The sequence below is a fragment of the Salvia splendens genome, chromosome 11 (assembly GCF_004379255.2).
Source record: "Salvia splendens isolate huo1 chromosome 11, SspV2, whole genome shotgun sequence".
Classification (NCBI taxonomy): Eukaryota; Viridiplantae; Streptophyta; class Magnoliopsida; order Lamiales; family Lamiaceae; genus Salvia; species Salvia splendens.
The window spans coordinates 12,769,230-12,783,779 of record NC_056042.1 but is presented as its reverse complement, the minus strand read 5'-3'; the positions used below and the strand labels follow the sequence as shown (position 1 = coordinate 12,783,779).

The following is a 14,550-nucleotide window of genomic DNA, read 5'->3' as shown; positions in this document are numbered from 1 at the left end:
GCTTTGAAACTTCATTCATCAACTTTCTTAATACTATTTTAATTATATTTCTCATACATTGACACGACATCAGGAAATCCTTCAGGATCTTACTCAGGTTAGGTTAGCTCATCCCATACATTATGTGTGTATGACTTGCTGTTGAATTTTTGAAGATGTTTCATATTTGTAGAAATGGTGACTAAGGAAGGTGCATATAATAACCTAAGAGCATTCGCAACGGCTGTGACGTCGGGTGGCTGTGTAGTTGGTGATGCCCAATCGCCCCCGCGCGATCGCGATCGGACGTCATTTTAATTTGTTAAAATGTTTTTTTTAAATCGTAAAAAATCAGAAGAAATCTGTTAAAGATATAATATAAAATAAAATAAAAAAATCCCCCTTCCCAAAAATAGAGCTGTTTTATGAATGTTTTTTCAAAAAAGTTTGATTTTTTTTGATAATTTTTTATCCTCAATTCATCCAAATCATCTATAAAACCCTCACGCCAAAGTAAGCATAAAACAGTGCGCGAGAGGATAGACAAAAGAATAACAATGCGCGGCACCAAAGCCAACATCCAACTATAACAAGATCTAGTCGAACACCTTTGGACGAAATTCAGCCACGAGTAGTGGGTTTTGTTAATTTAGGATTTTAATTATACAATCTTAAATTATGATTTTAATTATGCACTTTTTTTTTATTTTTAGGAATTGATAATTGTATTTGAGGTTTAGTAATTGATGTATTTAAATTAAATAATAGAATAGTGGGACCCATGAATTGGGAGTTTTTGCATGCCTTAGCTAAGAGCGCGTTAGGGGTATTGTGTCTTAGCTAAGAGCATGAAATAAAACTATGAATAAAAGTGGGACTGCGCCCACAACCGTGGTCTTAGCTAAGAGCACAGTTGGAGATGCTCTAATACCTTACCTCTATAATTTCATTCGCTTTTCTTTATAGTCATATGGTTGAGTATATAGTTTCATGTTTGGTTAATGTGCCTTAACTGTTGGTTCCATAGGAGTTCAAGCGACTTCATTCGAGCTAAGAAAGAGCATGCATCACTTGTTGAGGATTTCAGGGAGTTTGAGCGTACAAGATTAGAGCTTGAAGACGGTGGCGGTTCTTATGATCAAGCTCTTCTCAAGGAGCGCGCTTCTTTTCATAGAAATTCCAGCCAGGTAATGTGTAACCTAGTCCATGCTTTGTTATACGTGAAATGATGTCGGCCTCATGAGTCATAGAGTCTGTATACTTTTCTTTGAGGGACATTAATTGTTTGCCAGATGACAAGATGTACTATGTTGCTAGGCACGTTGTTGTATTGGTAAATTTTAGGACATGTTGAAATACATCAAACAAAGCTCGAAGTGAGAAGCCGAGAACAAGTTACCGTTGGTGACCGTTGGAAGATATTTTCCAGTTAGTTAGTTAGTTAAATAATTAGTTATGGATGAGCTGGCACTTTCTAGTTTCTTTCCCTTCTTGTTTGATCAGCTATAAAAGCGTGCTGTAACCAAATGTAATCATTTTTGATTGAGCATATTCAAATAAAATTTCTCTGTTTTTTTCTTTCGTTGGCTCTATCATTCTATGTTCCTGGTTTTATCATTTTATGTTCATGTCAGTTGGTATATCTTCATATTGCTCGAGTGAGCTTTGTGTGTGTAGCTCAATCTCGTAGTATGTGTGTTTGGTTTCTCAATTTCTACATGGTATCAGCAGTTATTCCATAATTCCGCTTCGCTTATCTCTCTTTTCACTCGATGGCTCGTCCTATTCGAGGAAATCGCAGTGGTGATGTAATTATTCCGGTTGAAGATAACTCAAGTCCTTACTATCTTCATGCTAGTGATAATCCAAGTCTCCAGCTTGTTCCTCACTTGTTAATCGGTTCTAACTACATCAATTAGAGTAGATCCGTCGTCACAGCCTTGATCGCTAAGAACAAGCTTGTGTTTGTCAATGGATCGCTTCCACGACCACCAATTGATGATCTCCTATCTCCTTCATGGATTAGATGCAACAGCATGGTGATTTCATGGCTGCGAAATTCGGTTTCTCCTCAGATCTGTTCGAGTATAATGTATATTGAAGATGCTCATGAGCTTTGGTTAGATCTTCGTGATCGATTCTCTCAAATCGACTCTGCCAGATCCTATCAGCTGAAACAACAGCTTATGTTTCTCACTCAAGGTAACTCAGATGTGAATTCTTACTTCACAAATCTCAGAATTGTTTGGGATGAGTTTAAACACTCTCAGCCTCTTGCTTGGTGCACTTGCACTGCCTGTCGTTGTGACAGTGCTCTGAAATGGCACAAGTATCAGGAGGATGACTGCACAATGCAGTTCCTCATAGGTCTGAATCCATCGTTCTCTCAGATCCAGCATTCTCTCTACTGTTCCATTACCCTCACTCTCCAAGATTTTTTCCATGGTTGTTCAAGATGAAAGATAAAAGAGTATTGAAGGTTGTCTACCATCATCTACTTCAATTATAGCAAGTGAGCAACCATATGCCAATGCAGCTTCTATGAACTATGGCCGAGGCAGGCTGCAATGTTCTCACTGTAGAAGAAATAATCATACTGTGGATAGATGTTTTTCTTTGCACGGTTTTCCTCGGAGTTATGGAAGAGGTCGAGGAAAGTTTTTGCCTACAAAATCAGTAAACTATGTGGATGATTACTTACCTGAAAACACTGATAAGGCTATCTCTACACCTTCATCACCTTCTTTGCCATCTTATGATCAGTGTCAGCAGCTAATATCTTTGTTGCAGTCACAGCTTGCTGCCATCTTAACTCCATCAACATCATCTCCACCTCCTCCTTAGCCGCACAAAACAATTCTCCAGTTATCAATTCAGCCGAACAAATTCCTTTCACTGGTACTACTCTTTTCTCTCATTTCATTGCTTCAATTTCTTCTCATACTTCATTGTGGCTACTTGATACCGGTGCCACTCATCATGTGTGCTGTGACATTACTATGTTTACATCTTCATCTCCAATTGATAATGCATCTGTAAACTTACCAAATGGTGCTACAGCTACTGTCACACACATAGGTTCTGTTTATCTCACTCCCACCATCATTCTTCATTCAGTTCTCTGTGTTCCCACCTTCACTTTTAACCTCATCTCTGTCAGTTCACTTACCTCATTTTTATCATGCTTTGTTAATTTCACTCATGACTCCATCACTATCCAGGAAACTTCTCCGGGGACTGTGATTGGGAAGGGTAAAAGAATGGGGAACCTATACACACTTGATGTTGAGCCTAATCCTTCCTCGGGTTCTTCTACTCCTTCTCTTCCTTTTATAAACTTTGTTGTTTCTGTTGATCTATGGCATAGAAGAATTGGCTATTTATCCTTTAATAAGCTCAAGTCTATGTCATCTTTTCTTCCTTTCTCAAATAAAACTCACTCACTATGTGAGATTTGTCATTTAGCTAAACAAAAGCATCTGCCTTTCCATGCATCAGATTCTATTGCTGATGACATTTTTACTCTTATACACTGTGACATATGGGAACCTTTCTCTCCTTGTACCTCACAAGGTTTCTCATACTTTCTTACCATTGTTGATGATAAGTCCAGATTTATATGGACCTTTTTTATGCAACATAAATCGGATGTTAAGAATGTCCTCACACAGTTCTTCAACACTATACATACTCAGTTTTCCAGAAAAATAAAAGCCATTAGGTGTGATAATGGACCTGAGTTTCATCTTCCAGATCTGTATTCTTCCTTTGGTACAGTCATACAACATTCTTGTGTGGAAACTCCACAATAAAATGCTCGTGTGGAAAGGAAACACCAACATCTTTTAAATGTGGGAAGAAGTTTGCTTTTTCAATCTCATTTGCCTAATACCTTTTGGGGTGACTGCATTCTTGCATCATCTTACCTCATAAACAGAACCCCATCTTCTGTGTTGCCCAACAATATATCCCCTTTTCAAGCTCTTTTCCAAAAACCTCCATCCTACTCTCATCTCAAGGTTTTTGGATGCTTATGCTATGCATCTACTCTCAATCGCCATAGAGACAAATTCTCACCAAGAGCTTCTAAATGCATTTTTTTGGGCTATCCCTAAGGGTATAAGGGCTATAAACTTCTTGAGATTGATTCAATGCAAGAAATCATTACCAGAAATGTGGTGTTTCATGAAGATACCTTTCCCTTTGATCACCTCGCACCTTCTGTTTTTCCCATTCCTACTGATATGACACAAAAATCTCCAGCTTCCACTTCTGATATGCTACAAAATTCTTCAACTTCCCCTCCCACAGATGTCACTCTACCTCCTCAAACTCAAATCACACGAGCTAGTAGACAAACTAAATCTCCAGCCCACCTTACTGACTACCTTTGCAATTCTGTCTCATCCTCATCTTCCTATCCCATTTCAGCCTACTTCTCACTCTCTAAACTATCTCCTCCTCACCTCAAATATATCATTCTCATGACTGTTATGTTTGAACCTAAATCCTACAAACAAGCATCTCCATACCCTGAGTGGCAGCAAGTCATCCAAGAATAATTATCTGCTCTCATACAGAACAACACATGGACAATTCTTCCTCTACCTATTGGGAAAATACCTATAGATTGTAAATGGGTATTCAAAGTGAAATTTAAACCAGATGCCACTGTTGAAAGGTACAAGGCTCGTTTGGTGGCTAAGGGGTTTACTCAACTAGAAGGCATTGACTTTCTAGACACATTCTCACCCGTGGCAAAATTGACTACTATCAAATTCATCCTTGCTCTAGCTGCTATACATGGCTGGTCTCTCTATCATCTGGATATAAATAATGCTTTCCTTTATGGTGATCTCAAAGAAGAGATCTATATGAATATTCCTCCGGGGCTTCTTGTTGAGGAGGGCAATCACAGTGGCTCTAGAATGGTCTGCAAGCTCAATAAATCCTTATATGGATTGAAGCAAGCATCAAGACAATGGTACTTGAAGCTCACTGAAGTACTAGCCAAATTCGGATTGCAACAATCAGCCTCCGACCATTCTTTCTTCTTCAAGAATGAGGGTTCATTATTCTTTGCAGTGGTAGTGTATGTGGATGACTTAATGGCAGCCACTAACAAGCCTGAGGTCATGAAGGATTTCAAAGAGTTTCTGAGTCAGTTCTTCAAGTTTAAAGACTTAGGAACTCCCAAATATTTTCTTGGTTTGGAGATAGCAAGAAGTGAAAAAGGCATCATGGTCTCCCAAAGAAAATATGCAATGGATTTAGTGAGAGATGCAGGTTTGCTTGGTTGCAAACCATATTCTGTGCCAATGGATCCTTCAAAACAATTACAACAGCAAGCGGGTGATGCGATGGAAGACTCTTCTAAGTATAGAAGGAAAATAGGGAGACTGCTATACTTATGCATTACTAGACCCGACATCACTTTTGTTGTGCATAAACTAAGTCAGTACGTATTAAATCCATGTGTTGATCATTGGGAAGCAAGTGAGAGGATATTGAGATACTTGAAAGCTACACCAGGTCATGGGCTGTTCTATTCTAGCAAAGCAACACCAACGCTTAGCATTTTTTCAGATGCTGATTGGGCATCTTGCCCAGATACTCGACGCTCTATGACTGGATACTGTCTTTTTCTTGGATCTTCACTGGTGTCATGGAAATCCAAGAAGCAACAAACCATATCTAGATCCTCTGCCGAAGCTGTACCGAGAAATGGCTCAAGCAACTTGTGAAGTGACTTGGGCTATTGCACTATTAAAAGACTTTGGAATAAAAGTAGAGAAGACAGTCCCTCTCTTTTGTGATAATCAAGCTGCGGTGTACATTAGTGTGAATCCGGTTTTTCATGAACGTACTAAACATATAGAGATAGATTGTCATACAGTGAGGGAAAAGTATTTGGAAGGAATCATCAAACCAATGCACATCAAGAATGACTTGCAACTGGCAGATATATTTACAAAGGCTCTTGGTGCTGCTGCTTTTGAGAAGATCTTGAGCAAGATGAGTTTCTAAAGCTTATACACTCCATCTTGAAGGGGGGTGTTGAAATACATCAAACAAAGCTCGAAGTGAGAAGCCGAGAACAAGTTACCGTCGGAAGCCGTTGGTGACCGTTGGAAGATATTTTCCAGTTAGTTAGTTAAATAATTAGTTATGGATGAGCTGACACTTTCTAGTTTCTTTCCCTTCTTGTTTGATCAGCTATAAAAGCGTGTTGTAACCGAATGTAATCATTTTTTATTGAGTATATTCAAATAAAATTTCTCTGTTTTTTTCTCTCATTGGCTCTATCATTCTATGTTCATGGTTTTATCATTTTATGTTCATGTCAGTTGGTATATCTTCATATTGCTCGAGTGAGCTTTGTGTGTGTAGCTCAATCTCGTAGTATGTGTGTTTGGTTTCTCAATTTTTACAGGACACATCCAAGAATATAAAGATGTAATCACACATCATATTTGACAGCGAAAAAATGAGGAGAAGTCAGAGGTTTGACAGAAATGTTGTGGCATCGGCAGAAGGGGTGTTATCTATGTACATGATGCTTGCTAACGGAGAACTCTGTAGGTACTGATAAATGAGAGTAACGCCCTGCTTTGTCTCAAAATATTACTGTGGTTGGGAATGACTTATTTTGTCAGTATCACCTAATAATAGCGTGGATCAAGGATGGAAGTTTGTTTTCGTGTCCATATATGAACTGATATGAATTCCTCATCATCAGATTTTGGTTCAAGGATGGAAGCATGGTTGCTTCAAATCTCAGTAATATTCTCAGATGAAATCTCTCCAAATTTAATTACTGATGGGGACGTTGCATTGAGTTATACGACAAAGCAAAGGCATTACAGCATAATCGTACTGGTATATGAATCTCGTTGCAAAGAGGCCAATAAGGAGAGATTGAATGGCAGCCAACTCATCAGACTGAACCAGCTTTTTACTCTTGTAATAATATTGTCACTACGCTTCCTACCTTTTCCCCCTATCCCCCATCTTCCATTTCTACCATCTTTTCCTTTAATTTACTTTTTTTTCCTCGATTGTACCTTATTTTCATGGGATATTTACTTCAAAAATATTTTTATCTTTATTTCAAATTGGTCAAACTATTTCATTTGTGTTTTATTATAGGGTAAAAGCCAAAACTTGTCTTAAATATATGTTCATTTTACGATTTTTGTCCTAGACATTATCTTTTGAATTTTGGATCTCAAACATTTCAACTCGGACCACGATCGGTCCAAAGTTAACTTTTCCATCAAATTTTAACAGTTATTGTTTTTAATCCTGATTTTGACCAAATTAAGCTGTTAAATATGATTACTAACTCCCTAATCATATCCTTAATTATTTTAATAAGTTATCATTTAAAATACAAAACAAATAATATTAAAAAAGAAAATGAGAAATTCAAAACAACTCACGTTGTTTCTTGCATGGGGTTTCCAACCAAAATCTAACATCTTTTTTTACCTAACAAATACTCCGTGTCTCAAGAACAGTAAAAATCAATCGATCGTGTGAGTCTCTATACATCAAACTCTTCTTTTACACTTTATTCTACTGCAATTTTGACCTAAGAAGGGAATACACACATTTATAAGTCCACAAACATGATAAAAATGCGTGAAACAAATAGGAAAAGATGGAATAAATTGATTCACATCAAGTAGATTTTTCGTTGGATATGTAAAAATATTTATAGTTTTGGAATGATAAAAAGACAGATCACAAATTATAGCCTCAAAATATAAGATTCATGTAGGCGGACAGTGCTGCTGAACTTTTCTCTATTACCATAAGAGTATTGGCTTCAAAAATTAAACTAAGACTAAGACTCCATCCATCCAAGGATAAAACACAGTACTACCTCCAACATAACCACTACCAACTACAATGACAAATGTTAAAGCTAAGACCACCGTTAACAATAATCAAGCCTAATATAGCCTACAAAGTCTATAAAATAACTGGACATGTGAAAAACACAACCCAATAGGTTAACCATGCCAACATATAATTCACTTTCTTCGCTTCTTTCCAGCCTTACTCTCACTTTCCCGTGATTTGGCACTATCGATAGCTTTCCCTTTGGCGGTTTCTGATGATTTTGCAGTATCGGGTGTTTTCTCCTTCATCTTATCACTTTCTTTCACCTTTGATGCGTTAGATTTTGTTCTCGCGCCACCAGAACTGAGGGTTTTGCCACCTTTTGACCTTGGAGTCCGTAGGTTGTCTTGTTTCAAGTTACTAGAGTTTTTGCTGACATCCTCTTTAGATCTCCCAGATGCTTTGGCAGAATCAACTTGACCTTTGCCCCCAGCTTTCTGAGATTGATCTTTAGATTTTTTAGTGCCCTTCAGGTTGTTTTCTTTGGACCCTGACTCTGCTTTCCCATCATCCTTAGATTTGCCACCGGTTTTTGTTGCAGTATCTTTTTGTTTGCTGGAAAAGCAAAAAAACACCTTTCGTTATTCTTAAAATAACCGTTGTAAATGCTTCATAAAGAGATTGGGAGCAAGGGGAACAGACCTTTTAGCTGAACCCTCCACCTTTTGGCGTTTGCTTCTTGTTCCAGAGCTCATATTACCTTTCCTCTTTACTCGTCTGGTTCAGGGAAATCATACTCTCAGCAAAACCGGTAACTAGAGTAAAGCATACAATTTTACAAGCTATCAAATCTCATCACACCCTAGTTTCTCAAACCGTACCCACTATAGAAAGCTATAAATTTGGGATTACCAACGCGATCACTGAATATACTCAAGGTTGAAGCATTTGTGAGGATAGAAACTTACACGTCAGAGGAAGTATCATGACTTGAATGCTCAACATCCTCATCCTGTTCACAGAAAATATGAAGAATAAGCACAAGAAGTAGATAATACAACTATAGACAAATTTAGGAAGTTCTCCCCTTGTCAAGAAAATAGAAAGTCACTTACCCCATTTGAAACCGCATCCTCATTAAGAAAACGCCACTCTTCCTTTTTGAGGTTCAATATCTCTTCATCTCCATCATTATATAAGACCTACTTGGGATGTAAGCATGAATACAAATTAGGGTTTTTAAATCAAAACAACAAAAAAAGAATGAAACTCATAACTTTTGCACTGACCCTATGCTTCTTCTTGGCAGAATCAAATGAATCGATCACACCCTCATAATAACTGGCAATAATGAACCAAAAGCAAAAGATGTTCTAAATTGTGTTACCAGTACCAATTAAGCACTATATGAAATGTAAGAGAATCACTCACAGCTGATCTTCTGGCCACCACACTTCAACCTTTGAACCAACCAAATTCTCCCCTAACTCACGAGTCTCAGATGCCTGGCCAAGAAATAATGCATCAGTGTTAGTAAAAAGGTCTGACTTACATTAGATGCAATATTTTGGGATGCAAATGTAGCATCAAAAGTAGGACAGCACTAGAAGTATATAAGGTCATACCTTCTCTTTACCAGGATTATTTTTTCTCTTAGTGCTTGTTCTTGGAGTTTCTTCCTGAACTCCTCCAGGTTTAGTGGATTTCAATTGGGATTTCCTCTGAGTAATTGTGTCCTACAGTAAGAAACGCAATATAGATGAAAGAATGTTCAATCAAAGTAAGTAGAACTAATAAATAATTCTGGAGGACCCCAACTTACTTTCCCATGGGATGCCTTTGCTGAAGATTTTGGAGTCTTTTTATCAGACGTAGGTTTGCCACGTCCACTCTTTTTTACATCTCCCTTCTTCAATGTGGATCCATGATCTGTTTTATTACTAGCATCCTTTGGCTTTTCTGCCTGGTCCAGTGATCTATCTTCTGAATCACTTGCATAGCCATCATCATTCTTTGATGCAACTATTTCAGTCAATGCTCGATCCTTGTCAGACGAGTCATCAGTTAGCTTCTTTCCTGAATGTCGTTGCTTCTTTACTTCTGACATGGACTCTTCTTCAGATGCTTTCTTTGGAGCAGTATCAACAGATACTGTCTCTTCATCGTCAAACGTTTCTTCCCTAGTTTCCTTAATATCTGTTTCAGATAGGCTCTCATCAGGGTGGCTGCCACTTTGTGCCGGGGATGCTTCAGTGACAGCTTCGACGGGTTTAGACTCTTCAATGTGAGCCTCAACAAGTTTAGATGCTTCAGTGATAGCATCAACACTTTCGTCCTCTGCTTTGTCCAAAGATTTAGGATCTTCAACAGGTTTAACCTCAATCGGAGAAGTATGTACATCTCTATCTGGAGTATCATGGTTTTCTGCTTCCTCTTCCACTTGTTCAACTTCAGCTTCAGCTTCCATTTTCTCAGGTTTATGTGCGTTGCAGTCACCAGATTCAGTTCTGAATGTTGAATTTGCATCATGTTGTCCTTCTGAATCAACCTTATTTGAAGTATCTGCCTCAGTTGTAATTTCATTGGTCCCATTCTCATTGTCATTACTCACAACTGACTTTGGTGATCTGATAGCAGTGGAACCTTTATCCTGATAGTTTGTCCCTTCCCCATCATCCTGAGCCACCTGCTCACAACAGGCATGAAATATTATGAACTGAATAGCAAAAAACTCCCATGTTTACAAAGAACCCAATCTGAAGTACAGCAAGTAAAGCAGGCATGGGTTTACAGCTATCTGTCTTATTTGATAAATTACCAGTGCCCAATTTAGTAACATGAATTGTGCAATATTTTTAAAAGTTCAATTGCACAAATGATATAACAACCACTGTCTCCTCAAAGACCTTTTCAATCCAACTCATTTCTATAGTTTCCATCAGTACACAAATGAAAGGTTAACTTAATCAGAAAGTATGAGATAATAACACAGAAACTATGGATAAAATGCTCAAGTATGGAAAAAAGCACAGAAACCACAACAAGAAGTTAGTTTAACAATCCATGGAATATTACTCAAGCATGGAGAACAATGCAGACATGATTATGAAAGCATAAATTGAGAGTTTTGATGTAGCAACTAGTCTTCATATTATTGTTGTGCTTTTTGGGAAGGGGGAGCTAACCAATGCATCAAATTTAAACAAGAGAAGGAGCTCAGTTATTATATTAACTAAACAAGTAAATGTTTAAACAATATACTACTAATAAATATACATACTGAAGTTCCTGGATCCTTAGCAGGAGAAGCACTGGTACACTTTTCCTCGACTACCTATAACAGAGAGCATAATATAGTATCAACATTTGCCAGGGGCATCAAATAACAAATTTTAACAAAAAAGTCACAGGTCTTCTACTTTTACCAAGTCCGGTGAAACAAATTCAGAGACATACCGCCACACAAACATCAAAACTTCGTGGATAAACACAGCCACATAATGGACCAAAATTATAGGATGAATGAAGCATATCTACTATTGTAAAATAAAGCAAAAGAGGACCCAAAAGAGATTGGAAGTATGCACCCCATTTTTGCAAAATGGATAAACAATAATATTACTAACGCAGCTTAAATGATTAATTGAGTAGCCCGTGTCATAATCAACAACTAAAGAAGAACAAGGCCAACTACAGTAATAATATAGTGGCTACAAGCAGCAGACAAAGATCTCAAAATTTCATAAAGACAAACTTAATCAATAAACGAACGGTATCTTACCGGCAGGTCTTTAACGGTGATGCTCTCATTACTATGCCCGACAGTACCAGTGTTCTTTTCACACACAGAAGCTACAACTTCACTATATTCATCAAATGAAGTATTTAAAGATGTTACTGCTGGTCTTAAATAAGGTCTAAGCTTGTCAGCTGAGTTCTTTATTACTCTCTCAGCCAATTTCCTTGCTTTTGGTGTAACATCCTGTCAGTGTATTTCTGTCAGCACCTCGTAATACATGGAGTTGAATAGTTTGTAAAGAATGCCCAGGAAATTGACCTGATTATTTTTTTTCAAGGTAGCCAAAATTGGAGCAAGTAGATCCGGGGAGATATCTTCACTTTCTTCTATGACAAGAGTCATAATAGTTTCCATGTTTGCAATAATGGGTTCATCAAGATGATCACTGGGAGCAGTAAAATAGCAGCAAATAAGCAGTTTGGGAAGGAATGAGTTACCATCTCAACCATAAATCATTAGAAACTAGAAACCTGGAACAGAAAACTTATATGGATAACTTAAGAAATTACTTTAATTTCGCATCCTAAAACTTATAACCAGATAATTCGGTTGCTATCTGTTTCCATGTATCTTAATTCTCAAGGCATAAAGACTGTGGGAATACGACTAATTAGGCTGCATAAAAACTTTCAACAAAGTGAATTCAAGATCTGCCACTTGCCTTGTTCCAGGCAAATGAAGTGAAATAGAGGTGATAGTAACAGTTGATCAGCACATGACACAAAAATTACCTAATAGCTTTCAGGAAGTGTTGGAACATGTCAACAATCATCTGATCACATTCTAAATCCAACATGATTACACAGGACCTTACTTTGGCCACAGTTTCTAGTATAGTGGCCCTCTTTTCATGGGATCTGCTGGAAACGTCTGACAAATTCTCAAAGGATGATACAATCAATTGAAAGACATCCTGCAGCCAAATCAAGTATCAACAACCAAAACCAAGACAGATGGAGAGAGGGTGAGTGTGTGTACATGCGTGTGTGGGTGTGGATGTGGGTGTGAGAGAGATAGAATATCAAAGATATCAACCTTCATCTTCTCATCATCATATGGAGCATCCGGAGCAGTGATCCTGGTTATCTCACTGATACAAGAAGCTACACCTACTTTTACGTCAATATCAGAATGCTCTAAGAGTGACTCCATGGCAAGAGCCTTCGTTAGTGGAGAAAGGGCAGTTTGCATTGTTTTGGGAGGAGACTGCTCCACTTTTGATAGAAGTTCCTCAACTCCCTTAAATCAGATAAAAAAAACAAGATTAAAGGAAGTACTCTTTATTAATATAAAAACGGTAAGAATAAGCATACCATATGAAATATGCACGTGAATCAGAAAGAACGCTTATCACTTACAGAAGATTAAACTGAATCAAAAGACTGAAATTCCAAAATATATGGAAAGTAGAATAGAAAGCCATATAACACTCACTGTAACATGTTCTCTACAGCTACTGCAGCCTTAGCCGCCAACAGAAAGAACTAAGAAATGATAAAAGAATCTTCATTTGAAGTTTCAGCAAATGTGTTGTTGATAATGTGGCATAAAAAACTAGAGTAAACAAGTACATACCAGAATATTAGAGAGCAAGGCAGCATTTTCAAATTATAATGCAACACGAATAAATGCAAATGGAGTGCGTCTTTAGGTTTTGGCAAGAGGTGTTTTTTTATGTTAACAGTATTAACAAGGAGAAGTTACCGGAAAGGCAAGGTCAGCAAAAATTGATAACCAAATTTACATTCTTGAGAGCAAAAAAGGCCATTAAAGTATGGCAGGGTAGAAAACATGCTTGCCTCCACATAAATCCTAATACTATAATTTTGGGTGTCAAGACAAATCAAGACCCAGAAAAATTCTCTCCTTTTGTTATAGGTCACCTGTAGAACTAGAAGCGCTTGAATCATTCAGTTAGGCCTGATATCTACCTATGTATACTAACAAAGGACTGAAGGAGAGAGAGAATTCCGAGAAAATCAACAGAGTAATAAATCAATAACAAAATAATTTGCAGAGCAGTGAATGAAAGTAGTGATTACCGTGACTAGTAAGCGCAGAAGAAGAAATAGAAAATGCAAAGATTTGCAAGGCAATCAGCATGGGAGGGCGTAGAGAGCTTACATCGAGAAGAGGGAGGAGTTGATCGAGCGAGGAAGGAGGGTGAGCAAGAGTTTTCCCAGCTGTGGTAAGCCGCTCTTCCAGTTGTTTGTCGGACAGCGAAGGCATCCTCACACTTGTAATCAGATCTCTCCACTCAAATCGAAAAGCATGAACAAAATGCCCAGGAAACCCTAGGCCCAGAAATAGAATTGTTTCTTGCTACGATTTAGGAACAAGTTGTGTCCCGTTGAGAATTTGAAATTCGCAAACCCTAGAATTGAGAATTGAGATGGAAAGTAGAGCAGAATCCGACGAGAGTAATTATGCGATGTGTAAGCAACAGCGCATGCGCAGCCGCAATTGGCGAATCCAGAGCAATATCTTTCATCAATACGATTTACATTCAGATATTATATGTATTTGTATATGTCGTGTTTGCATTTCACTCTTCTTCTATATGCTTTAGGCCTTTACCATCCCTTCTTCTTCATGGGATTAGATATTACTACCACTTGAGCAAGGAATACCCTAGAAATAAAGAGAGGTGCTAATATGAATTAAATGACTTAGAGATTATATAGAAAGTGAACTTTAATTTCATAAAAATTGGTTATAAGTTTTTGTATATATTGATATTAAGAACTACCGGCCAACGTATGGTTGTATGGTTCGAGCACTTGTCTGTTTTTAAAGATTATATCTGATATTTTCTAGCTCGTATAGCTAGTTTATTGTCACTCATTTTGGCAGGCTACAATATAATCACGTTTTGGTAGGCTACAATATAATCAGTGTCCATGCCTAATCATGGTATCACCAAT

General features: G+C 37.7%; 1 protein-coding gene across 2 annotated transcripts; it reads right to left on the bottom strand.

Annotated features, from left to right (window-relative positions):
• Nucleotides 1-7,770: 7,770 nt before the first annotated feature.
• Nucleotides 7,771-14,249, bottom strand: LOC121755764 (protein starmaker-like). 2 transcript variants are annotated; one of them, XM_042151141.1, is made up of 14 exons: nucleotides 13,751-14,248; nucleotides 12,662-12,865; nucleotides 12,358-12,539; nucleotides 11,885-12,011; nucleotides 11,609-11,809; nucleotides 11,108-11,161; nucleotides 9,650-10,513; nucleotides 9,453-9,563; nucleotides 9,259-9,332; nucleotides 9,117-9,168; nucleotides 8,943-9,029; nucleotides 8,796-8,839; nucleotides 8,530-8,604; nucleotides 7,771-8,442 (listed from the first exon to the last, which is right to left on the bottom strand). In XM_042151141.1, exons 1-14 carry the CDS (start codon nucleotides 13,853-13,855, stop codon nucleotides 8,019-8,021), a joined length of 2,604 nt encoding a protein of 867 aa, XP_042007075.1. In that variant the 5' UTR covers nucleotides 13,856-14,248; the 3' UTR covers nucleotides 7,771-8,018. The 2 variants fall into 2 exon arrangements, with proteins under 2 accessions (XP_042007075.1, XP_042007076.1); XM_042151142.1 differs by lacking the exon at nucleotides 11,108-11,161 and having other exon boundaries at nucleotides 13,751-14,249.
• Nucleotides 14,250-14,550: the final 301 nt, after the last annotated feature.

Coding starts and splice junctions, on each gene's coding strand:
- LOC121755764 (XM_042151141.1), bottom strand. CDS start 13,855: ATGCCTTCGCTGTCCGACAAACAACTGGAAGAGCGGCTTACCACAGCT. Junction 11,162..11,608: donor TCACCGTTAAAGACCTGCCG/GTAAGATACCGT, acceptor TCTCTGTTATAG/GTAGTCGAGGAAAAGTGTAC. Junction 8,605..8,795: donor CATGATACTTCCTCTGACGT/GTAAGTTTCTAT, acceptor TCCCTGAACCAG/ACGAGTAAAGAGGAAAGGTA.